The sequence below is a fragment of the Dermacentor variabilis genome, chromosome 6 (assembly GCF_050947875.1).
Source record: "Dermacentor variabilis isolate Ectoservices chromosome 6, ASM5094787v1, whole genome shotgun sequence".
NCBI lineage: Eukaryota > Metazoa > Arthropoda > Arachnida > Ixodida > Ixodidae > Dermacentor > Dermacentor variabilis.
Genome location: NC_134573.1, coordinates 40,195,362 through 40,221,211, shown reverse-complemented (window position 1 = coordinate 40,221,211; position 25,850 = coordinate 40,195,362). Strand labels below are relative to the sequence as shown.

The window sequence follows — 25,850 nt, the reverse complement described above, 5'->3', positions numbered from 1 at the left end:
ACAACACTGTTGGTTCGATTCTTTGTAGGCTAAGTGTTGCTCAAGAGTGATGACTATGAACATTAAGCAAATAAATTTCCATTTTGCAAAGGTAAAGTTTTCTAATCCTGTCTTTTACTTATTGTCCGAATCGGTGGCCTGCTACATTTCTTATTGCTACATTTTATTAGTACTTTGTTTAGGAGCTCTGATGTCACTTTTCTGTTAGTTTCCTGATTTGAATCCATAAAAACTGGGTTGCATTCTTTTGGGGGACCTGTTAGAATCTATGTAAATACTGCCAAATGAATCAATGCCTGTTGTGCCTCTTGTTTAATTCGACTGGCTGCATAATTCAACCAATTCATTTGGTCCTATATGTGTAAATTAACGGAAGTTGACTGTATACCCCCCCCCTCACCCCATAGAGACACCTGCCTCACAAAAAAAAATATTGCACCTTTTATGTTTTCTTGAAGAAGATGTATCCCTGTATGTGGAGTGTCAGATAGCATGGGTGGAGGACACTCAGATGACTACAAATTCATGCCAATACACAGCACAACAAAAGATGCAGCCCAGCGGCTGCAGCCGCCCTTTTTACTTCTCTAGTGCTCCCATCATGTGAAAACACTACGTACTATGCACTAATATGAGCATCTGTGCATTGCATAGAAATAAAACCATTGTTGTAGTCAGTGTTTTATCTGTGCCCGATCTTGCCTTTTTTTTAAATACTTGTGGTGCTCTCCTGAAAGCCTTAGTAAAGCATGAAAATACTACGGCAAGGGTGAATAACAGCATTGCAATGAAGTAGTAACAGACATGCAGAGTTGTGCTCGTGTTTCGAACTGGCCAGATAACAGTGTCAATTCAAGGCTTTACAATAACATGTCGTTAAATCAACCCTTGGTTATTTGGAAAATCCAATATTTCAGACTAGTCCTTCGGTCCCGGCAGGCCGTACGCATTATTTAATGGTATTAAACTCTCATGAATTCGGGCATATTTGCCTGCACATCAGTTAATTCGGACAACCATTGCAGCGCGGCAAGAGCGGAGTCATGCAATTCTGTGACACGAAACATCACAAGCGGCGCCAGCAGCCTATTGAACTGAAGCGCCAGAGTCCATATCCTCATAGTCATCAGCAGTAACCGTAAAGGAATGACAGAAACGTCGAATGTTTCGTGCCTATTTGTGTGTTTATGCGTTTACCATCGCCATGATATCGCGTTCGCCACACGTGCCTCAGAACCGAGTAGTTGCCACCCCTGATCGTATTGATAAGGACTGCGGCCTCATCCACAGTGGTTGTGGCTAATGCTAGTTTTGTTTTGATTCAGTGCCTGCGTTGGCCCTACGTGCCTTGTGCAGTCGTCACCCCTGACCACGTCAATAACAACCATGGTTTCCTCCGCTGTGGTTGCGGTGAAGAGTATTTTAATTTTTACTTGAAGCACGCATTGGCTTCGTGCCTTCAGACTGCGCAGTCGCCATCCCCGGCTTCGTCCACAGCGGTTGAGATGGCAGTAGTTACATTTTGACTCAGTGCAATGAGCATGCAATATCAGAAACATGGCGGAAGCTGTCAAGGGTGAAGACCAATTCTACCACAGCCCACACACTGGCACCAAACCTGCGGCTATATGACGATGGACAGGCAATGTGTTGCAGACCAGCTCACTGGCAAAAAAAAATAATTGCTATGAGCGCGCTTTAGTGACTAAGAGCTTTACTCGGATGCAGACATGGTTCTTGCACCAGGGCTAAACAGGTTGCACTACAGCGACGCTGCTGGCCCAAACCATTTGGAAGCAGCTTTTGGAGCAGCCAAAAACACATCCCAGAACAGTAAAATGGACTTTTGGAACAGGTTTACAAATGCAATTGTGAGCTATATCATATGGGGCTTTTACAGTGGGCAATGCATGTGAAAGCAGCAAGTGGTCACTGGTTCATAAATTGAAACACTCAACATGAAGCCCCCGCTTGATCGCACTTCCGTGGACTGCGACGAAGCGGTGGTGTCCCAAGATGTGCTTAAAGAAGCACAGAAGCACTTAGAAGTGCTATGTGCCTGAATTTGAAAGCGTTTTAAAAACCTTCAGCGTTATCTTGCTCCTATAAATGTATCCTTTAAGATGAAGCACTCTATTGAAGAATGGTACAGCCAGAGGTAGGAAACTTTTATTTATTTTTCTCTGTTCTGTATTTCACTGACAACCATCGTCCATCGCAGTACTTGAAGTACTGCGATGGACGACACTGCCGGAGCAGTTCGCTTCCGCTAGTCATGCAGCTTGATGTGCCTTGTGCACCGCCACGAAGTTCAGATGTACAGTCGAACCCATTTAAAACGATACCGGTATTAACAATATATCGATTATAACAATGAGAAGCTGCTTCACCATCGACTTGTATGTTTTCCATGGTGAAATAACCCGCTTCCTACAATGCACTGATGCTGCTTTACCGGTTATAACGATGAAGTGTGGCTGCTGGGTGTCCGAGCCGAAAGATAGTGAAATGCGAAATCCTTGAAAAGAAATAAAAGAAGACAAGAAATTCGAGCCGCTACACGATGGGCCACTGCTCCAACAGCCACCGCATGCTCATTTTCCAGCCATTTCGGCATGCCTCTCTACCGTTGCCCTTCCACCCCTCCAAACATGAATGGGCTACACCCATAGCTCTACACCACCCCACCCTCCAAAACACGAATGGACCGTGCCAAGTGCACTGCTCGCAGATTGCTCGCAGATTACTCGCATGTTGCTCGCTGGCTCTTCATTCAGCACAGTTCTGCATACAGCTTAACCGCGCGCATTTGTCTTTGTTGGTTGCATTGAAATAGTTCTTGGTTTCTCAGCCTCATTTGACTTTCGGCTGAAACGGAAGATGACTGATCCGCCCACTTATCCTCGGCAATGCACATAAGTGCTTCTAACCGATGAGGCGATCGTCGTGGACGTGATTGCATCAGATAGTGACGGCGATGACAGCAGTGATGATGCGGTAGGGCAGTCTGCCCCAACATTGTCCTTACAGGAGGGCCAGCAGATCGATTCAGCCTCTCCGAGGCTTTGTTTTCACGAGCAACCTTCCGCAGCACTATACGGAGCAGCTGGACGCCATGGAGAAGGATGTCGGCAAGCTTCACGTAAGCATGCAAGGCTGATGGACAAAGAGCTTTTTCGTGCAAGCCAGACGCTTGTGGCGATCTCGCCTCAGCGTTTCTTCTGGATTTCTCAAGCTGGCAGGCTGCCATGGCAGCCTTCTCGCAACTCTTGAGGCCCCTTTTGGGGCCACCAAAGCAATGCCTCAGCAAGGCTCGCACATCGAATGCCACCCGTGACTCCTCTTTGCAGTTGTTATAGCAGTGCCATTCTTTAATGCCGACAGCCACGGCTTGTTACAAGCAATCGGAGCGCCCAGGAAGCAGTTAAACGAGTGAACACAATCAGCAGCCAGATGGAGGAAGGTGCTGGGGAGGGGCACTCGCATCCCAACCATTGCAGTTTTCCCACAACAGCTCTGCCATCCCCCTATTTTGATTTTTTCATGCAACCCAGTTATAACAATTATAAGTTATAACAATGGAATTTTTGTGGCACTTGAGTATTGTTATAAGGTGGTTCGTCGACTGTACAAGCGTGACCTTTGACTGTGCACATGTAACACTGTCAGATTGGGCTGTGATCAGCGAATTAAGTTTGGAGCTTTCTGCCTACACGCAACCTTTCACCATTCTGTCCAGTAAGCGGAAAAACAAACTTCACAAAAGCATTCGCAGTAGTGGCCGGCATGTCACCCGCGGCCCCAATCTCGGCTTCTGGCCACCAATCTAGCCTGTGATATCACGCCCAATCAGCGAAGCTATTTACTGATCTGAACATATTGTTACCAAGCACAGCCAGAGATGAAGCTGAGGACGGTACAGAAGACGGTGATGCTTGCTGATGTCATGCTGACTGGCTCTTGTATTCCAGTAAATGCTTTGTAACTACAATGTAAATATATTTGAACCTCTCTTCTTCGCGTAAGAATATTGGAGGCCATCTCACTTCAACGACATGCCCACCACCACGTTAGCTGGCAGCAAATTTTTGTCACGGCCATACAAGATACCGCAAAGCTTAACCAGTGGCACTTAATCAGTATTAAGTGACAAAAGTTGCTGTCTGGTGCCGAGTTGACAAAAATCTTGGTAGCGGCTGTATGCCATTCTTACGCCGTGAAACTGCCACGCCAAGAAAAGTGGGGGGTAGGCAACAAATTGAATAGCGGAAAAGTTGTTCCCGGCCGCCATGTCTGCGCCAATGTGCACATTACTTTCAAAACATCGAGCGAGGCTCCATACAGCGTCCGAAACTATGGTCAACGCTTCACATTGGTCGTACAGGATCGCGGGATCTGGCTCGGCAGCAGCACGCTCGCTCGCTGCCGCCAGAAAATAGAGTTTGCCCCATTGCCTAAGCAATCCGCACACGTCAAGAGTGCACGGTATTGAATCTACAGTGAAACCTCGTTAAACCGCAGCTGGCCGGAGCTTGGAAAAAGTACGTACTAAACGGTAGTACTGCTTAATCAAAATAGCATGAGATCTCCCACTTACCTGTCAAAAACAGAACTCAGAGAGAGTGCGATGAAAGGGCAAAAACATGCAGTATTTATTGGCTTCGTGCGACAAAAATCTTATTTTAGTTTGATGCCGCCGCGGCCTAGCGGTGACGACGGTGGCCTCAAACTTACTGAAGCTGCGACCCAGCTTTTCAGCCAGCCCCCTCTTCTCAGCAAACACTCACATGGCAGATTCCTCGTTGGCATTGCATATTCTCAGTTCACAGGCGCGGTAGTGGCACAGAAGTCACGGGGCGCCTTTTTCATTGCGGCGCACTGTTCTCGTCGCGACGATTGCATTTATGAGGCTGGTGTAACACGTAGCTTCTGCCATTGTCGGGCCTGAATTGTCCATGCTGTCGCTTTCCGTGTCGTCCTCATCACTGTCGTTAGGTGACACGTTGGCAACAGAGGCAACGATGGCAAAAAGTCTAACTTCGCAGCCGACATCTTTTTGCGGTTGCAGCAGAGCTCCCAAGCAACTTCTTCGCATTCCAAATGCCCCACACCGTAGTCAATGGTAGATCACTGTCACATGCCAGCGCTGACTTCCTTGTGCCACGTTCAATTGCCTGAACGATGTTCAGTTTTCCTTCTATGCTGAGCACCCATTCTTTTTTATCCAAGCTTTGGCATGACGCACGTCTTTGTTCGCATGACACCAAAATGATGTTGATGTGCATGGCTTCACGCACAAATGCACAGGGCGCTTGGAGGCCGTTGTTCTGATCTCCGAACAACGGAGATCTCTGATCTCCTTTGTTCTGATGGGTCACCCGATGGGGACGACGCACCGCCGTGATTGAGCGATGAAAAGTGGAAACACTACGTGTTAACCGATACATACGCAGTAAGCTGGTATTTTATGCGGATACAAAACATATTATGTTCAATGGCCGCTGAGTCAGGGATTTGACTTTACTAGGTTTAAAACGAAACTACTGTTTAAGCGGGTACGGTTTAATGAGTTTTTACTGTAGACAGGAACATCAGTACGATCCCTTGACTCAGCCCACCACGGAACTAATACAGTCGACTCCCGTTAATACGAAGTTCACAAGGACCGCAAAAAACTTCGAATTAAACGAACTTCCAATTAAGCACAAAACACAAAAACAGCACTTTATTTGTGGCGAAATTGAATATTTTCTCTAAGAAAAATAGTCAGTCATCTTGCTCTGCTTCTTCTTGCCGAATCGCGCTGCTGAAAGCAAGTTCTGCAGGCTGTAGACGTGGCGGAAAGCTTCTTCTGCGTTAGCTTCAGCGGCAAAGAAGCGCTCCGCGAGAGCAAGGCCCGCAGCTACATCGGCAGCCTTAGGTTGTGGCTCGCCTTCAACGTCATCGTCGCTTTTCTGGGTCGCTTCCTGGGGCCAAATAATCTCTACAATTTCGCTATCCGTCAGCGCACCGCACGTTTCGACCGCCTTGTCTACGGCTACGTAATCTTCAAAATTGACGTCCCCGAGAGCATCACCAAAATCAGTGCCGTCAAGCTCGCTTGTTGACGCTTCCTCCGCTGAAATTTCAGAGGCATCCTCCGAAGAAGCTGCCACAAAAGCGCAAGCCGTGAAGCAGTTTGCGATTGTTTCTTGCTTCACACGATCCCATGCTTGCGCTAACATGTGGATGGCACTGAGCAGGCTCACCTCGTATTTTGCGGAGTTATCCATACACAAAATCATGCGCTCGAGGAGGTGCCGCCTGCACAGGACTTTAACATTTTTGATGATGCCTTGGTCCATTGGCTGCAAAACAGCCGTTGTGTTTGCAGGCAAAAATGTGAGGCGTATTGCACTCAAGGCTGGCACATTCACGTGAGTACTGCAGTGCTCAACCAGGAACAACACCTTGCGGTTCGAAGAAGCAAACTTGCGGCCCAATTTGCTTATCCAGCTCTTGAAGATTTCGGCCGTCATCCATGCTTTTTTGTTCGCCTCATAGTCCACAGGCAGCGTCTTCACGCCTTTAAAACATCTCGGTTTCGCGGCCTTCCCGATCACAAGTAACCGACATCGTTCCGTGCCAGTCATGTTTGCCGCGATCAGCCCTGACACTCTCTCCTTGCTGCGTTTGCCCCCAGCACAGTCGTCGTCCTTGAATGTCAGGGTCTTCTCTGGTAGAAGCCGATGGAAGAGTGCAGTCTCATCTGCATTGAAGATGTCTTCCGGTCTGTATTCGGCGAGATATTCACGCAGCTTTCCGTCCTTCCACGTGGCGCATGTTTCCTGGTTAACGGACGCCTTTTCACCACACACGCTCTTGAAAACCAGGTCATGGCGATCTTTAAAGCGCGTCAGCCATCCATCTGACAAAACGAAGTCATCAATCCCCAACATTGCTGCAAGCGTCCGGGCTTTCATCGCAACGATGTCTCCGCTGAGCTCCTGGCCTCCCTAATCCAAACCAGCAGAGCCTTCTCCAATTCTGGGTAAGCGCCGGGGCACATTCGCTTCCGTGAAGTCTTGAACTTGTCGTTCTCAAATGCATCCATTATTGTGCGCTTGTTCTTGATGTAGTTTGAGAGCGTGTTCGGCTTGATCCCGTACTTCTGCGCTATGTTTTGTTTGGCGGCACCTCCCTTCTCAACTTCCTTCAAAACCTCGACTTTCGTTGCCAGGTCGAGCGTGCGATAAGAGCCACGGTTTGCCATGGCTATAAACTGTGCGACTAGGTACAGACAATTCCGAAGCGTAGGATCACCCGTGGTACAACCCAGCCAACGAGCTACCCGCACAAAGGCGCTCGATGAACACACGCCTCGACATACGCTGCGCACGCTGCAAGACTAATCTCACACAATCTCGCCACTGCCAGTATGCAGCGCTGCGTGCACCTATGGCACCCGCGTGGCCTCCACGATCAGCTCCGGCCACGCGCGGCAGCCGTGCGTGGCCTCCGGTGGGAGCCGCTTCGCCTCCCGCCGGAGTTGATCGCGGAGGCCACGGCAGCCGTAGCAATGAATAATCGCGCTGCTCCAAGAAGGATGGCGTTGCGGGCGGATGCGGTGGTGATGACACCAACGCAGAGCACGGAGCTGTTGCAGCACTTGAAAAACTGCACATTCTACCAAAGAATGACGGTCACCTCGAGGATCCCGGCTGAAAATTAACTTCCAATTAAACAATATTACTGGATGAGGACTTCGAATTATCGAGCGATTTCTTCCATAGGATTACATGCAAAACTGGCGGGACCAGCACTTCACTTCTAATTAACCGAAAATTCCAATTAAGCGGCATCGAATTATCGGGAGTCGACTGTACAGCCGCTGGTCCATGCCATGCCACTTTAGATGGTGCGGTAAAATGGCCCTTGAGGGCACAGATCCGTTTCTTGAAAGTGTGAGCAACCCTTTTGGTACAGAGTGGGCACAGATTTCCCATATTTTGCTGATATGTACTAGGATGTAGCGGAGTTCGATTCTTGGTGCAGTTTGGTGCAATTGGTGCAGCAGTAGCATTGCTGCACCCCAAAGGAAGTTGCAAGGCCCTCACCGCTGTGAGTGCTAAACAGTCACGAGATTACAAAAATTGCCACTTCTGCATTAATTTTGTGAAAAATAGAAGCAAGGGTTGTGAATTTATTCCGTAAATAAAGGCAGATTGGCGTAGCAAGCATTTGTATATTGTTTTCTTGATTTCTTCGATAATTAAACATTTGGTTAATTCAGACATTTTTTTTTTCACTCCAGCAGAATCCAAAGTAACGATGTTCTACTGCACTACCAGATGACTTTTGGCTAGGCCTACCATCATTCCTTTGCGGTGCTGGATATGTGAGAGGGATGTCAGCTCCTGGAACAAAGGCTGCCAAGTAGTCCATGGTCTTCTCCACCTCGGCCATGGGAGGCCGCTGCTCGGCATGTTTGGACCAACAGCTGTGAAAAGCATAACGCTCAGGCACACAATATCTCGGCAAGGCCAGAAAAACAAGTGGTAGCACAATACGAGTTGCCCTGATACAGTCCCACCAAAATGTACCAGGCGTATTAAAGACCATTTGCACTGCTAATGTCCTTTGGGGCAGGTGAAACACGTTTTCAAGGAAATATCATTTTATCGTGATTAGCAAGCTTTGGGAACTACCTTTCTATCTAACCGCTTTCTCGCCAAGTGGAAGGGTCACTCGGTCACCTATGGTATAATGCAGTGGCTCTCAAATAGGGGTGCATAACAATATTCAGGGCGGTGCGCAAAGCCCTTGCATGCTCGCCACAAATTGAACCTTCGTCAAAGTCGAGAGTAAACTGTGCAGCTACCTCTCATGGTGTTACACAAGGTGGCACTTGCTACCATGCTAATCAAAGACGAAACCATTACCATCATCGCTGCTGCTCCTATAATGCAGAACCGACTTGCCATACAATGCCTAGCATATACTGAGAACACTTCCTCTCGGTATTGTTGACAAGATACACGTAGACGATATTGTTACACCAACATCTGGCATGACGCACACTCTGTGCCATCGTAATGTCGAAGTTACGAGGGTACCAAGATAGTTTCCTGAAGTCTGGGGCTTGCAAAAGCTTATGGCTAGCTGCAATGTGTTTTGTGCAGCGAAGTGCTTGCACAAAGCTCTGCCATGCCAACCGGGCTAGCCTGCCACCTCCGAAAGCAGCACCCAGACTGCCAAGACAAGGACCTCGACTTCCTTGCAGTGCAGAAACGGAAGCTGCAGTGCTAGACACTGGATGCCCCGAGAAAAGTGAGACCACATCATCGACCAGTTACGTCGGGGGCCACCAATTACCCTTGCCTTGTTCGCTGATCTGCAGAGGCATATTTCCTAGTTTCCCATATGCTGTGACTGTGACATATTACGAGGTGCAGAACTGCAAAACTACACTTTAGTAAATGGATGTTTTGCTTTTTTAGTTCTTTATGTATCGTTGTTAGTCCCGCCGTGTGCCGTTGTCAACATTCCTGCAGACTGTTTTATTTCATGTTGCCACGTTCAACACAAGCCATTCTCGTAGATTTTACTGTACGACACTTACTTTTTGTTCAAGCTGGCAAGCTCTCCAGTGGTAGCAAAAGCCAGCTACAACCTTAGCTACCACACAGCAAAGAAGATGAAGCCACACATCATCTGGAAAATGCTGATCATGCTCTACATGAAAGGAGCTGGCGACACCATCATCAGGAATGGGCACGTGAAATAAATAATGGAAAAATACCATGCTCGAATGACGCAGTTCCGTGAAGAATGAGACAAACTGCGTCTCGTGTGCAAAGCCCGATAACCGAAAAGCTGAAATCTGCCGGGAAGTTTTCGCTTGCCGTGGATGAGAGCTGCGACATATTAAAGGAACTGAGCCAAGAGCTAGCGAGCGTAATGCAACATGTTGTCCATGTAGTGGGCAGCATCATAGCAAGGCCTAAGGCCAGCTGCCTTTTGAAAGCTCTTCATGAAAGGATAGGTTCAAAACATCAGCACCTGCTCTTACAGATGGAGCTGCATTGGCTGTCACACATAAAAGTGCCAGCCAAGGACCTCCAGGATGAAGTGATCATTTTTTCAAGCAGAAGATAAGGAGATTCTGTAGGAAACTTGAAGGGTGGCTAGAGCGGGTTGGAAGACATGGCTATTCTCTGTTTAAATTGCTGAGTGACTTTGCAACATCAGGGACACTATCTGCAGCTGACAAAGAGACAGTAGTGACATATTTGAGCCCACTTAGATGCCACTCAATTAGTTACTTGCCAAAGTCTGCTACAGACACATTGCTTGTGGCCCCTTTCAGCAGATGTAAGTTGCTTCAGTAATGAAAATGTTGATGGTGAAAATGAGCTGATAGAGCTTCTAGAAAATGCTGTAATGAAGTCATTGCTTGCTACTGTGGAACTCGAAACATGTTGGTTACGGATAGCTGGAATGTTTTCCCCTGCTCTACGAGGAGGCTGTAAAAATGTACTTACAGTTTGCAACATATTCATGTGAACATGCATTTTCGAGACTTGCTTACTTGACAAGCAACCAATAATTTAACACTGATAATTCTAACCGGCTTGATTATTCAGACAGCTCCACAGCATCACCACTGCCCCAAAGACAATGCACAAGAACAACCAAAATTTGGGACACCTTAAAGCACATCATGCGATAATTCAAATTCCAACTGCACGACCAAGTGCTAATCTGGCCACTGACTCGAGCAGAGATAGCGATATTTTCATTTTGATACGTCTCCAGCATGGTCGTTGGCCATGTTGCTGGCATCTTGAAACCAAAACTAGCAAAGCTTAGTCGATCAAGTAAAATTGCCGACTATGCCCAAACTACAGGACAAGCCAAGCCACCAAGTCATAAAAGCTGCATTTGAGGTTTGTGCGATTTCATATGCGAGTTCCGTTCTGCTCCTATCATCCACAGTTGATGGGCGGCCTATCCCACCTGTAACGAAAGTGTAGTGTCATTCTCACCACTGACGAGGCGTAAGAGGTGTGAAAAGGGATAGCATAATACACACTGCTAGAAAATCGTAGCCTCGGATCATCTAAGACAAAGGCAAGTGTATCTGCACATAGCAAAGCAATGTCAAACTTGGCCACATTCTCGGATGGTCACTTTCAAATATACTTTTCCTTTCATGATATTGCTACACGCGTGTGATATTTGATTGTTTGAACGAGGCGCGTGGGTGCCATCTCTCAAGAAAAAAAGAATAATGAACTGCGCTCGCGCTGTGGATCTAACAGGTCAGCGCTGTAACCGCTGTTGTAAGTATAACCTGTAAACGGTTGCTCGTCTTACTGACTCGTCCTTCGCGTAACATTGTGGTGGAGGGTGCCGTTCCCCGTTCTCACCACAGAGCTCCGCAGCGGCCACACCGTCCTGCTTTCCGCCTCCCTCCTCGCCTCGCCTCCTTCTACTCCTGCGACCCCACAACAATGTACGTTACGGTTACCAATTCCTGCGATTCTGGCATATTCTCCGGTCAAGATAATGTCGACATTGAACACTGGCTCAACCTGTATGAGCGTGTTAGCTGAAACAACCGCTGGGACCCTACCATTGTGCTAGCCAATGTCCTATTCTACTTGGGCAGAACCCCTCGTGTCTGGTTCCGGACACACAAGGACAAGCTGGGATGCTTTAAAGGAGAAGCTCGTCAACCTCTTTGGAAATCTCACCGGTCGGCAGCTGGCTGCTAGAAAAGAGCTTGATGCCCGAGTTCAGTCTTCTACTGAATTGTATGTCTCGTACATATAAGACGTGCTCGTTCTTTGCCGGAAAGGTGAGAAAATGGCCAAGGTTGACAAAGTCGGCCACGTACTTAAAGGGATCGCGGACGATGCCTTCAACTTGTTGGTCTTCAACAATGTGTCCACCATCGACGTCATTGTCAAGGAATGCCGCCGCTTTGAGCTTGCCAAAAGCTGCCGTGACATTCCACAGTTCTCGCACTCCCTAACACAGCTCCGATGTCGTCTTGCGTTGACCTTACCGCTTCACCACCTTTTAATGAGCACGTCGCACTTATTGTTCGCCGTGAACTCTAGGTTACAAGTCCTGCGCCATTCCATTCACCCCCACTTAAACCCACCATTGACCAACCAGCCCCAGCGATCTCCCTCATTCAGGCAGTTGTATGGCAAGAATTTGCAAACCTACGTTTTCCTGCTGCCTGCTCCATCTCCTGACCTGACGCCCAACCGGTGCCGACTGCTCCGCCTTACGGCGATCTGTATTCCCGTACCAGATACCGCAACCCTGCCGAGTGGAGAACTCCAGACGACAAGCCCATTTGTTTCTGTTGCCTCCGTACTGGCCATGTCGCTCGCCACTGCCACACGTCTTGGACGTCGCCGTATTCGAGCTTCTTTTCCCTGTCTCCTCGCCCATATGCCGACCCGCGCTGTTACTCGCCTCGCTGTATGCCTCCTACCTCTCATGAATCCGTCGATATCAGTCATGCTGTTCACTTGCTGTCACCTCAGCGCCGTCGGTCCCGTCGCCCCAGCCACGCCGCTATTGGTCGCCGACCAATTATGGACCATCCCGGACGGAAAACTAGGCCATGCAGCTCTTGGAGGTAGTGCTACATCATGTTCGTCCAGGTCCAAATCCTCCACTGACGCTCCCAACCAACACGAACCTAATTGAAGTAGACGTATATGGTGTTCCATTGACGGCATTATTAATACTGGAACACAAGCGTCCATAATGAGCACTAACCTATGTCGTCGCCTCAAAAAAGTTCTTACGCCTGCCATCACTTGAGCCATACGCGTCGCCAATGGCGTCACTGTTGCCGTCAGGGTTATGTGCACTGCTCGCATAGGAATTGCTGGCCGCCAAGTTCCAGCCCTGTTCACCGTGCTGACCAGTTGCCCTCATGACCTAATCTTTGGGCTCAACTTTCTAACAACGCATTCTGTCCTCATCGACTGTTCCACCGGTACGCTGTGCTTCGAGCTTCCTTTTTTTTTCAGACATTTGCCCCGAACAACCGAACACCTTTGCACTACAGTGTTCGTTCGCTTATCTCCAAAAGCCCTCACCTTTGTCGAATTGGCCTCAATGGCAACCGTGCCTGATGGCGACTATGCCGTCCCAACTATTCGTGATGTCCTCCTGGCGCGTGACATCTCTGTGCCATGCTTCGTTGTAACCCTTGCCACTAATCGCATGTGTCTCCCCGTTATCAATTTTGGCTTGACGAAGCAAGTGTTACCTGAAGGCATAGCGGTGGACACACTCCGGTCAGTGAGGGACGACCACGTCACTGCTTTTGCAGCCGACGCGTCTCCAGATCCTCCTGATTACCCATAGGATGCCTTGAACCTCGACGGCCCATTACATCCCATGGTCGCTCCAGACGTCGCATTTGACCAAGCAGCCACCCTATATCGCCTTTTTCTTTCCTACCGCGACATATTTGACACTGACAATCGACCACTTGGTCAGATCTCTAGTTAAGCGTCGGATAAACACTGGTGATGCAGTTCCCATTCACCGCCGACCATATAGCGTGGCCACAGCAGAGCGGCAAGTTATTCAGCAGGAAGTAAACAAGATGCTCGCCAGAGGTATTGTTGAGCCCTCGTCGAGTTTTTGGGCATCACCGGTCGTGCTCGTCGAAAAGAAAGATGGCTCGTGGCGTTTCTGAGTTGATTACCGCCACCTCAATTGCATTACTTAAGGACGTTTACCCTTTACCATGAATCGACGATGCTCTTGATTGTCTTCATGGTGCCAAATACTTTTCGTCCAGTTACCATTGATCTGGTTTTTGGCAGATTTTCGTTGATGAGCAAGACCAAGAAAAGACTGCTTTCGTCCTTCCAGATGGCCTCTACCAATTCAAGGTTACGCCGTTCGGTTTATGCAATGCCCCCGCCATGTTCGAATGAATGATCGACTCTATGCTTCAAGGTTTCAAATGGTCAGCTAGCCCTTGTTACCTTGACGACGTCCCTGTGTTTTCTCCTACATTTGAGATGCACCTTGAGCGCATTGCGGCTATCCTTGACGTCTTCCGCAAGGCTGGGCTCCAATTAAACTCATTGACGTGCCACTTTGGGCGCCGACAGATTATAGTGTTAGGTCATCTCATCGATGCTTCCGGAGTACAACCCGATCCAGAGGAGGTTCGAGCAGTAACGGCTTTTCCTGTACTTCAGTCTGTCAAAGATGTCCGGAGTTTTGTGGGGCTCTGTTCTTGTTTCCGATAGTTCGTGAAAGATTTCGCAACAATCGCTTAACCACTCACTTAACTTCTGAAGAAAGACATGCCTTTCACGTGGGGTTCCCCTTGGGCTGCCGCATTTTCACACGTTATCATGATTCTCACCAATCCACCGGTCTTGGCCCACTTTGACCCATCCGTACCTACAGAAGTCCGAACCGATGCCAGTGGTTATGGGATCGGTGCCATTTTATCGCAACGCAAACACGGACACGACCGCGTTATAGCCTATGCTAGCCGGCTCCTGACAACTTCAGAGCGCAACTATTCAATTACCGAGCGCGAATGTCTTGCTCTCATCTGGGCTGTTTCAAAGTTCCGCCCATACTTATATGGCAAGCCCTTCTCAGTAATCACAGACCATCATGCGCTCTGTTGGCTTTCGTCGCTCAAGGATCCTACTGGCCAGCTCGGCTGCTGGGCCTTACGACTACAAAAATATCTCTACACGATGACTTACAAGACAGGATGCCAACACCAGGACGCAGATTGCCTCTTTTGCTACCTAGTCGAAGACGTGACCACTACGTCTGATACTGACACCAACGCCTGTGTTCTGTGTTTTTCCACTGCCCCATGTCGCTGAGGAGCAGCGCCGTGACCCGTCCTTGCGTATCATCATTGACCGCCTGGAATCGTCACTTGCCGACAGTTCCCTTCGCCTATTCACACTTCAAGGTAGCGTACTCTACCGCCACAATATTCACCCCGATGGCCCTGCATTACTCCTTATGATCCCTAAACCCCTTCGCTCGGCTGTTCTCCGCGAACTTCACAACCTCTCCACTGCCGGTCACCTGGGTGTGTCACGTACCTACGACCGGATCCGCCGACATTTCTTTTGGCCAGGGCTTGCTCACTCCGTTAGAAGATATGTAGCTGCGTGTGAGAAATGCCAGCAATGCAAGACACCATCGACGCTCGCTGCTGGGTACCTTCAACCACTCGACATTCCCCCGGAACCATTCTTTCGGGTTGGTTTGGACTTACTTGGCCCTTTTCCTCTTTCTACCCCTGGGAACAGGTGGATCACGGTGGCCACGGATTATACCACGTGCTATGCCATCACCCGAGCACTTACTACAAGCTGCACCACAGATGTCGCCGATTTTCTTCTACGGGATGTGACTTTATTACATGGAGCGCCGCGACAACGTCTCACAGACTGTGGATGGACACTCCTATCAAAAGCTATCGCGGACATCCTGCAGTCCTGTGCCATGAGGCACAAGCTATCCATGTCATACCACCCGCAAACAAATGGCCTCACGGAGCATCTCAATCGCACTCTCACAGACATGCTCGCAAAATATGTCTCTTCAGACCACAATGAATGGGAGCTCGCTCTACCGTTTGTCACATTTGCTTATAATTCCTCACGCCACGACACCGTCGGTTATTCCCCATTTTTCCTCCTGTTCGGCCGAGAACCAGCACTGCCCCTCAACACAACCCTCCCTGTTCAGGCGGCACCAACCAGTGAATATGCACTTGATGCCATCCACCGCTGTGTCCACACAAGGGAAATTACCCGTGACCGCCTTCTGAAATGCCAAGAGAGTCAAAGGCGTTTGTAAGACCGGCGACAACAAGACGTGCACTTCCCGCCTGGTTCTTTGGTGCTTTTATGGTCTCTGTCGCGTCATGCCGGCCTGTCAGAAAAACTGTTGTCTCGTTACACAGGCCCGTACCGAGTGCTTCGTGCCGTGACGCCTGTCACCTACGAGATCGCCCCTGACGCCCCATCTGCTTCCCAGTCGAATGATATTGTGCACGTTACACGACTGAAGCAGTATCACCCTCCCAGTGATGACATTTAGATGCTCCGGGAAGTCGCTTCTGTCACCGGGGGATTATGCTACAGGCGTGTGATATTTGATTGTTTGAACGAGGCGCGTGGGTGCCATTTCTCGAGAAAAAGGGAACGAATTGGGCTCGCACTGTGAATTTAACCGGTCAGCGCTGCAACCGCTGTTGTAAATATAACCGGTACATAGTTGCTCATCTTACTGACTCATCCTTCGTGTAACAATACTTCACGTGACTAGTGCCATATGCATCTATGGACAGCAGAGTTCTTGCGCTGTGATAAGATTGTGTGCTTAGCACTCTGCCAAAGATGCCGTCACTCGTAGATGCCGATGTGTCTTGCGCTAGTCATAGGAAAGGCAGCATGCTTGGCACTATACAGTCAAACCCGGCTATATCGAACTCGCAAAAAAACGCCCATCAGTTCGATATAGAGCATAATTCGATATAAGCCTGCTAAATAATTGGATGTCATAAAAGCACATACCATTTATAAAATCACTTTATTGAAGAAACTAGCTTAGTTTCGCATAAATTAGTCCTGCATTTTCTTCTGCTCGGGCAATTTCGCTGCCTGCGACGCACGCACTTCCCCACGTTGTCTGAGTCGGAGCAGCTGAGGCCGCAACCTTCCGCATTCGCGCAGAAGCACCGGACTAATGCGAGTGCACCAATCACTTCGGAGGATGTGGGCAAAGGACCGTAGTTGCTTTCCTCAACGTGCCTACTTTCATTTGTGCTCGGTACGATGTCGGCGATGTAGTCTTCGTTTCCGGGCTCTCCCGTGGTCGCGACACCATCATCTGCACTGACAAACTCGTCCGCCGTTGATTCGAATGTCCCGGAAATTTTGACAGCTCGCTCCAAACTTCGGCAACACCGGCAACGGCTTTGTCGCATTCATCAGAATTTACAGTCATCACCGAGCACGCGGAAACCGGCACGTATGAAGAACCCCTCGTACACGGGCGTGCGTACGCGTCGGGCGCCACGGGCACCGGGTTGCGAGTCGGGTCACTTTAGCCCTAACCGTGCCGAGAGTGCTCCTCGGAATCTTGCACGCTGCGGGGCCATCCAACTTCTCATCGCGTTCGACGCGATTTATGATTTCGAGCTTCACGACGAAAGGCGAATTCTGCTGCTTCATCACGGCAACAATGCGGGAGAAGTCCCACAAGGCGCAAACACGATAAACCAGAATACCAGCCTGACAACTCGCACTTTCGCCATCTTGCACGAAGAGAGCACAAGAGCCTCTGATTGGCTGTCTGAGCAAGCGCTGTAGACGGGCCAGGATCATTTTTTTGCTGGGGAGTGTCGATAGATAGTGATCTAAAGAAAGGAAGGACGCTTGATTCTGCAACCCGTGAGGGAACACGGCGAAGCGTTGTCAGGGGAGAGAGAGTGGGAAGTGAAAGATGAGAGAGAGAAAGAGGGAGGATGTGGCCTAATAGACTCCACTATGCGCGACAGGGGGAGTGTCGACGGCTCGCCCGAACAGCCCGAGGCAGCGCGGTCACGGTAGGGAGAGCGGTTGGATGGAGCCGCGCCGCCGGGTTTCCCCGCTACCGCGAGGGAAAGTCAACTTCTGGGGGCACTTTTCCGCCGCTTGACGGTTCGATATATCGGGAGTCACTGCAATATTTGTTCGATGTAAGCGTAATTTTTGCTATATATACTCATTGTAACTATACCGTGACCAGAAATTGTTCGATATACAGAATAATTCGATGTAAACGGGTTCGATATAGTCGGGTTCGACTGTACCTGGAATGCCACCACTCACAGATGCCAATGCATATCGCTCTGTTGCACAGAAAATTGCTGCTGAAGGTGCCGCTGCTGCTGTTCCTCAATTTAAATCGCCTGCTCCAAAATGGAAGAGTGGATGCCGTCTCCAAGTGATCTACCTCTATGCTGCCTGCTGGAGATCAGCCAGTGGTGACAACCCATGCGTGGCACCACACACAACAAGGGGGTGCTACTCCGTCGTTCCATTTTCGTCATTTTCTCGTTTACAAGAAGGCCCTGTTCTTTCTATGAATGATGAATTCATCATTACAGAAGCCTAATTTTTCAATTTAGCTCTACTTGTTGTTTTCTTTTAGTGCCCTGCTAAGGTTTAGTGCGACCATATGCAAGTTACAGCGAGAGTGATGCGAGATTTCCACAGACACAAAATAAAGCCTTTATGTGTGTGATTCTTCATTTTCACCATGACACTGTTTTCCTTGTGCGCGGAGTCAAGAGCAGTAGACACAACAAGGTCACCAGACACATGCTAAGCACATGGTAGATGAAGTGTGGTACACAGGGAGGAAAATGAAAAAAAAAATATAAAGAGAACAAGATAAAGAGAGAAACACTTTAGCTCACAGAAGTGTTATTGTGTGCTTACCAGTCAAGCAAGAGCAATGTCATCCAAGACACAAACAAATTAATTACTCAAACTAAGCTTTGTGAAAAATTGTTCAGAGGAGGAAATTTCATGCAGTCTGCAGTCTGCCACCTTGTGGATTTCTGTAGCACTTCTTTTTATTTCCTTTGGCTCAAGCTTCCAGCACATTGAGCTGCTAATAAATTCAGGCTATGCTGGCATCTGCTATTCCCTTAGTCAATTCGGGTGGTACAGTGACTTAATAACAGTGGTCATGGATTCAATCCCACAACTACAAACTTTTCTTCGATTGCAAAGTCTGCCTTTCAGTCGACACCGCCAAATCTCGGGACCCTTCGTAACAGCCTACTACAGTCAGGTGGGTGACAATCTTTAGCTCTACAGCGACAGGTCCCACTGAACTGTGGAAATACCTTGGCTTAGCAAAGAGCAAAATAGTAAATGTGAGCACTACTTACTTAACCATCAGTTCCTCCAGAATGGTGGGACAGCCACGGATCAGTGGAGGCCTCTTTCCTGTGCAATGATGACAAAGAGTGAGTTGCACTTTCCTTATAAAATGCTCACTCAGAACTGATGCTGCCTCAGAAACAATCCAGATGGCCACTATAGGCTGTCATTATTTTTATTAATGAAGCACTTCATCTAAGTAAGCCCAGAATGGTGTTGCTAGTGCTGGAATAGTCTATCTGTGATGGAAGTTCTATCGGTACAAACTCAGCTGTCTGTCACTGATTGCGGCGATTTAAATTAAGATTTCAAGAGTTCGCAAAAAACTTTTCTGGTTCAGGTAGCATGTTAAAAAGAATGAACAAGTCAGAAGTTAATGCGCATCGCAGAACCCATATGGGTTCTTCATTCGCAATCACAGAGATACCATGTTGTGAAAAAGGACCCATGTGAGTTCCACAACGTCAATTACCCTATGACTTTGTCATAGACCAGAAGCCATATTTTGTCCACACAAAAATTCAATAAATTTATGGTGTTTAACATCCCAAAGTAACTTGCGGGCTATGACAGACATTGGTTGTGGGGGACTCCAGATTAATTATGACCACCTAAATCCAAGTACATGAGCGTTTCTGCATTCTTTGTCAATTAGAGTGCGGGGGTGGCGGAAAAGAATTGAAGTTGTGGCCTTGTGCTCAGTGGCACATCACCGTAATCAGTGAGCCACTGAGACAGGTAAATCACTGTGAGGAACGCTGGCTATAGACATGTGTAAAACACTGTCCTGCCATAAGAAAACATCATGCAATGGTCAGTGTTGTTTTTCAGGACTGATGACAATAGAAAAAGGAAACCTAAAGAAAACTGGTGACAAATGAAAAATACAACTGATAGTTTCTGAGTAAGGTGGCTTAGCGAATAGTTAGCACAGATTTAGGAGTGCACAAATATTCTAAGCTTCATATGTGAATATGAATAGTTCATGTATAACATTCAATTTGTATTAAAAAATAACCAATTTGGTATCTTCAAGTATTTAAAACTAACCAAATATTTTGCTACAGCTGACTATTACTCTGCCTACTACTCTCCGTAAACTAGCCAAAATGTCACAACGTTTCAGAAGGGAAACAATGACAAAAGTTTTAGAAGCAATGCAGAATCAAAATGGATAATGAAAGCTGCTTTCAGTTTTGTGCCGGAACCCTATGTGACAACCTACGATTTTTTATTCTAGTGTGTTGTGTAGTGTTTTTGCACTGCAGTCATGTAGCAGTTCTATCTTTTAGACTATAACCAGCGCTGTCTTTTTTTGCAGCTTTTTTTTATGTCATTACAGCACGCAAGTCCATCAACAGCTTTCTGTGTTCTTTTTGCACAGCTTCCGATGTTTTTGCAAAAACCATTTATTTAATGTTTTTGAAAGCTAATCATACCGCAGTCATTGATTCTCGAAAGTATCTTTTGCAACCAAGCTCAAGAGGCTATTTGGGCAGTCTTTCAATGACAATGAATGATCTTGTGTTTGCAACTGATCCTTCGTTCCTGATAGTTACTGTCATTTCTTGCACTACTCAGTTCTGACAGAGTACCTAGTTATACGAAAATAGGTCCTGCTTTTGTAAATATGTGCGTCTGCATTTGACCCCACTTGAACCTCGTTATAACGAAGTTTAAGAGGGAGTCTAAATTACTTTGTTATATCCGTTGCTTTGTCACAGCCATTATTGCCATTTACTGCACTGTATGCCCAATGGGGTGCACAACTGTACACATGGAATTAAGAAGACAGTTTTCCGGCTCGTGGAACCGCTACACAGCCACGGATGAGATGAAATTTTAATAAAACAACAAAATAACCTTCGGCACGTGTAACACATGACTTAGCACCTAATGCGACAGCCTTCTGTTCCATTGTGATGGTCTTCCGCGTCCGTTTTCTGCTCGGCTCAAAAATTTCGAGTAGCACGTGGCACACAACACAGTGCTCCGCTGTGTGATCGAGGAGGTAAATGAGCTTCATGGCGGCGGCTTGGCTTGGCCTGCTTGGCCAGCTCGGGGCCTCTGAGATTGCACCGATGCCAATGCGATCTCGGAGGCCACCCACAACTGCTTATCCGCGCGGCGTGCCACAGGGAGAGGGAGAAGTGAACGATCGGCCTGGGCATGACCCCCAAGATTGCACCGGGGTGGTCTCTGAGGCTAGACCCAGTAGCGCCTCCCTCAAGACATGCTGTAGAGAAAGAGAGAAGTGAATGCACTAATATTTTGCATCGGCCCGCCTAGCTGTGCAGCATTGCGCAACTCGTGTAGGCTTGCACGCGACCCGTGAGGTTGCGCTGGGGAGATTTCGGAGCCCACACCTAGCTGCGCCTGCCTGTGCGGCATGCCACACAGAAGTGAATGAACTAATCTTTCGCACCGGTGCACGTAGCCAAGCAGTGTGGTGCGTGGCTCGGGCAGCCAGGCCCGCGTGAGAGAGAGAGGTCAGTGGAGAAGTGAGATAGTGAGCAGCTTGTGTGCAGCTACGCGCGGTGGTGAGAAAGACCAGTGTTGCTCAACGACGTATTTGATGCGGGGACACGGGAGTTTTTAAGTGCTGCAGCAAACAAGGGCCAAGCCCCGAGGAAAGCCATGTACTCGGCGCGCTACAGTCAGGTATTTTTTGGTGTCAAAGACAAATCTAGTTCGTTATATCCATTGGCAGGACAATTTCATTTCCTAAAACGAGGTTTTATATACAAGGATCTCTATGGAAATTTCAAGGGAAACTTCATTTACTTTGTTCTATCCATTATTCCATTATATCCCGTTTCGTTATAGTGAGATTCAATGTATCTGATATTCGATTTGATTTTCGATATTTACTATTCACATTAGAAAAAGATGATATTCGCCCCTCTCTACACACATTATTTTATGGCTGAGTACCGAGGATATGGGGCAGGAAATAACAGGACAAACGCTAGACCCATCTTGTTATTAGGATTGAAAATCGGACTAGTTTGTAATAATTTATCTTCGAAAGTATCACTTACAGCAGTGACAAGCAGAAGAACACAGGACATGGGCTGACTGCTGAGTTTATACAAGGAACAAGAACATTTCCAAACCTACACAGATACAGTAAAATGTTCCCACATACATATCGCGGCATCTGCCCCTGGTGCGGCGACACACGCCCTACACTCTTTCACATCTCGTGGGGGTGCGAGGGCAAACCTCAACACTTAAAGACTCCTAGCACGTCATTTGAGCGGTGGGAGGTACAGCTGACCGGCGATACCCTGGCGGGACAAGAAGCTCTCGTCCAGCAAGTACGTCGAGCAGCCATGGCCAGTGGAGTCCTGGAATGAGGACACCACCCACTCGACCTCAAGAGCAACCACCTCGATGGTCCGAATAAATGTTTTCTCTCTCTCTCTCTTAGTTTTTTCGAAATATTAGACATCTCATGTTCGACCAATGTTCATTGCTTAGTAATAGGGAACTGCAACCAAGCTGAATGCACAATGCCACAGGGAATGTAATGGTGTGCTTTCTGGAGATATTAGCAAGATGACATTGTCCTCCCGCCATTGTGCTCTGTGGTTAAGTTTGCTTTAGCCACTCAGAATATCCCTCACAAAAGGAAAGCAATATGATCAACAGAAGCTGCTAAGTGAATGAATAATGATTATACGAAATAAGAATACCGTATTTGCACGATTTTATCACGCTCCATTTGTAATGCGCAGTTATATTACCACCAAAATATTTAACAAAAGAAAGCTCCTGCTGCCGATTCTACCGTGCACATCGTAATGAAACCTGAGTTGACGTTTAAACAACTTTATGGAACATACAAAGGCACACAAACGCATACACAGCTGTATATTATCATTAGCAGCAAGTCGCGATCGGAGTCTGACAACGCCTCCTTTTCGCTGTCTACCAACCACAGAAAGTCATCTTCGGTTCCACATAATGCATTAGAAATATCACACTTGCAGCAAACTAGAAAATGACAACCGCAAACCAAGGCACGAAAAAAATGGCCGTTCGATGACAGTGTGGCTTGCCACCTTGCACTGAGCTTTTTCTTTTTTTTTTATTAAGAATCGGTTTCGTTTTTGATTTTGAGTAGAATTAGTTAAACTGTAATGCGCATGCAAATTTGATTGCACTTTCTTTTCAAAAAAGGTGTGCATGCGGATTGTGCTAACACAGCAATTACATGGCCGATGCTGTCGAACAATTAGACGGAAGTTTTTGACAAACGGTGGTTAAAACAGAATGTCAATATGCGGTGATCAAGAACACAAGTTGCACGTACCTTGGTGGACGGCCCACATGATGCAGAAGGCGGGCGGGCCACAGTCTTCAAATGGCTTGCGGCGCGTGAGCACTTCCCACAGGATGATGCCCCAGCTAAAGATGTCGCACTTCTCCGAGTATGTCGAGCCTGGAGGAAAGGGGAGAGACACTCCCATCACTGCTGCCTCGAATCACGTCGAGGTTAGTACAGCTAGCATTGCCATTTTATTTATTTATTCTTGCTGACAGCCATATTATCTAATGCTCTTACAGGAAGGGCAGAAAATTAAAAGAAACAAGATACACACTAGACTGAAGAGTGCACAGAGACGTCAAGATGCCACATAGTCTCGAAAAAGCAGGTCTAAAAATGTTCAAATTCACAAACACAGCCTGTATTCACTTCAGAGTTTGGCAACATGTTCCATAACTTATTCACGTTAATAGTGAAATGCATCACTGCAACCAAAGTAAGGCTGTAAGACAAGCTATCAAGAAATTGGATGGCCTTACCCATTGCATCTCCGCTATCACCCAGACGAACCCTTTCAGTGCCAGGTTGTTTTGAGGCAACTCACTTCCAGTGTCGGGTTTGTTTCTCAGATATCATAAAATGAACAGAACGGTTTATTTTCAGTTATGCAGAAGGGATAAAATAACATGGAAAATTGTAAATACGCTCTTGGTACAGTCCTCACATTCCTATCTGAAACACCATTTTTGTCAGCACTTTTTCATGATGTCAGAATCAGAATCCGATGCAGTTGAAGTTGCCTCTTCCTCAGACAACAAGCTGTCATCTTCAGTGTTCAAGCTTGGCTCGTATTCGGAAGAGCCACAGCTCCATTCAACAGTTGAAGGTCCCACGCAAGCAGCCAACTCAAACCGATCACCCTGCCAAGCTCAAGGAAGGAGCACTATGTTTATTTGTACTCCACCAGACAAAACAAAAAGAGCAACAGATGAAGAGATATTGGAGATCCTAGAGAAAGCACTCCAGTCAGCAAGGCACTCATGTAGTGCTCAATTTTGATGTGGCCTCACCTGGTGATCTCCCAATGGTCTGGCTCCAATTTCCATTTTGTAGCACCTCACCATGTTACATCTTGCAGCTAAAACATCAAAGCCTACAAACTTGCCTAAGTTTCTGTTCTATTACAAATCCAACTACACCCACAATGATAGCAACAGCTCATGATCACTTGCAATGACACAAAAGCCAATAAGGCATTGCAAATTTCCAGTGCATTTGGCTGCAAGGGATAGGATTTATTAAAATTTATTTTGCACGACTTGTTTTTTCAGTTTCCTAGTCACCTGTTTGCGTTGTTTGTAACTTGTTTTGTTTTATTCCTAAATAGTTGGTATTTGGCGTTCAATTACATATAGAGCTGGCTTCCCCTGGACGCTCAGAAGAAATACAGAAAATACAGCTCTTCTGCCCTCATTTCGCTGAATCGCTGTTCAATTGCAACAGGCAACAGTGGCATTCCGTAGCAGTAAAGAGGATATAAAAGGGGACCATTGCCAGACAAAGAAGTGGTACAACACAAGCGGCACTCACTCTCAAACACTTCGGGGGCCATCCATGCAGCACTGCCTTTGTTGTTGGTCATCTGGGTCTGCACGTCACAGGCCGTGCCAAAGTCACAAATTTTGAGCACCGTGCCCCCGTTGACCAGCAGCAGGCTGCAACAACGCACAGCATTGTAGTGGCCTCAGCAAAAAAAGAAAAGCACTTAGCCTGCAAGAATTAGGCACCACCACAGTCCTTTAATGCTTTACTACTCATTACGAAACTTGAGGCCAAGTTTGCTATAGGGACAGCAGCTGCCGCTAGAGGCACCACTGCAGATGAGGAGGCTATGACTGCCGGTGTCGTCACCCTGCTTTGGTGGTTTAGAATAGTTTAGAAGGGTTTAGGCCTGATCGCACAAGACCGACACGACACCGAGTTTGGTCTGCAGACTTCTTGTGACAGCTGTGTTGTGCCAAAGGCCATGTTGGCAGGAGTGGAGTCGTCGGCAAGACTATTTTGTTGCCACTGTGCAGTGGTGCCGACGCAGCTGTCACGAGATTTTTGTTTCTGATTTCTTCCCATGCTGCTTGCATATTCTTTCTTTGTTTACTTATCAGCATATTTGCGGCAAGAAACAGCTGGGCGTATGCAACTTTCCGTTTGAACAGTGATTTATTCTAGTGGTGAATTTGTTCACATTTAAATGTACGGCCACAGTTGGTTGTTCGCTTCAAGCTCCATGTAAACCGTGCAGTGCTGACACAAAGTAATGACAAAACAATGCAAGGCATGTTGATTTGCGAATATGAACACTGTTGCATCACACTAGCTGAGATGAGCTGCATGAGATGAACTGCATGATATTAGTGATCGGCAGCTTCAGGGGCTTCTTGGAAAACAGTGACTGGGAGACGGGGGATCATTGATAGCTGGTATTTTTTTTTTTGCTTTTCATCATGCATGCAGCATGCTCAACGAAGTACAGTCGAACCCGGCTATATCGAACTCGCAAAAAGCGCCTATCAGTTCGATATAGAGCATAATTCGATATAAGCCTGCTAAATAATTGGATGTCATAA

At 47.5% G+C, this 25,850-nt stretch overlaps 1 protein-coding gene across 2 annotated transcripts in view; it reads right to left on the bottom strand.

Moving 5' to 3' along the window:
- LOC142584747 (mitogen-activated protein kinase kinase kinase 7-like) overlaps positions 1 to 25,850 on the bottom strand; it is a 133,856-nt gene that overhangs the window by 62,724 nt on the left and 45,282 nt on the right. For both annotated transcript variants that reach the window (XM_075694975.1, XM_075694976.1), the window contains exons 6-9: positions 24,817 to 24,941; positions 23,272 to 23,400; positions 18,962 to 19,019; positions 8,352 to 8,479 (exon numbers count right to left, since the gene is read on the bottom strand). In XM_075694975.1, the coding sequence (XP_075551090.1) occupies positions 8,352 to 8,479; positions 18,962 to 19,019; positions 23,272 to 23,400; positions 24,817 to 24,941 (440 nt within the window). The remainder of the gene's footprint in view (positions 1 to 8,351; positions 8,480 to 18,961; positions 19,020 to 23,271; positions 23,401 to 24,816; positions 24,942 to 25,850) is intronic.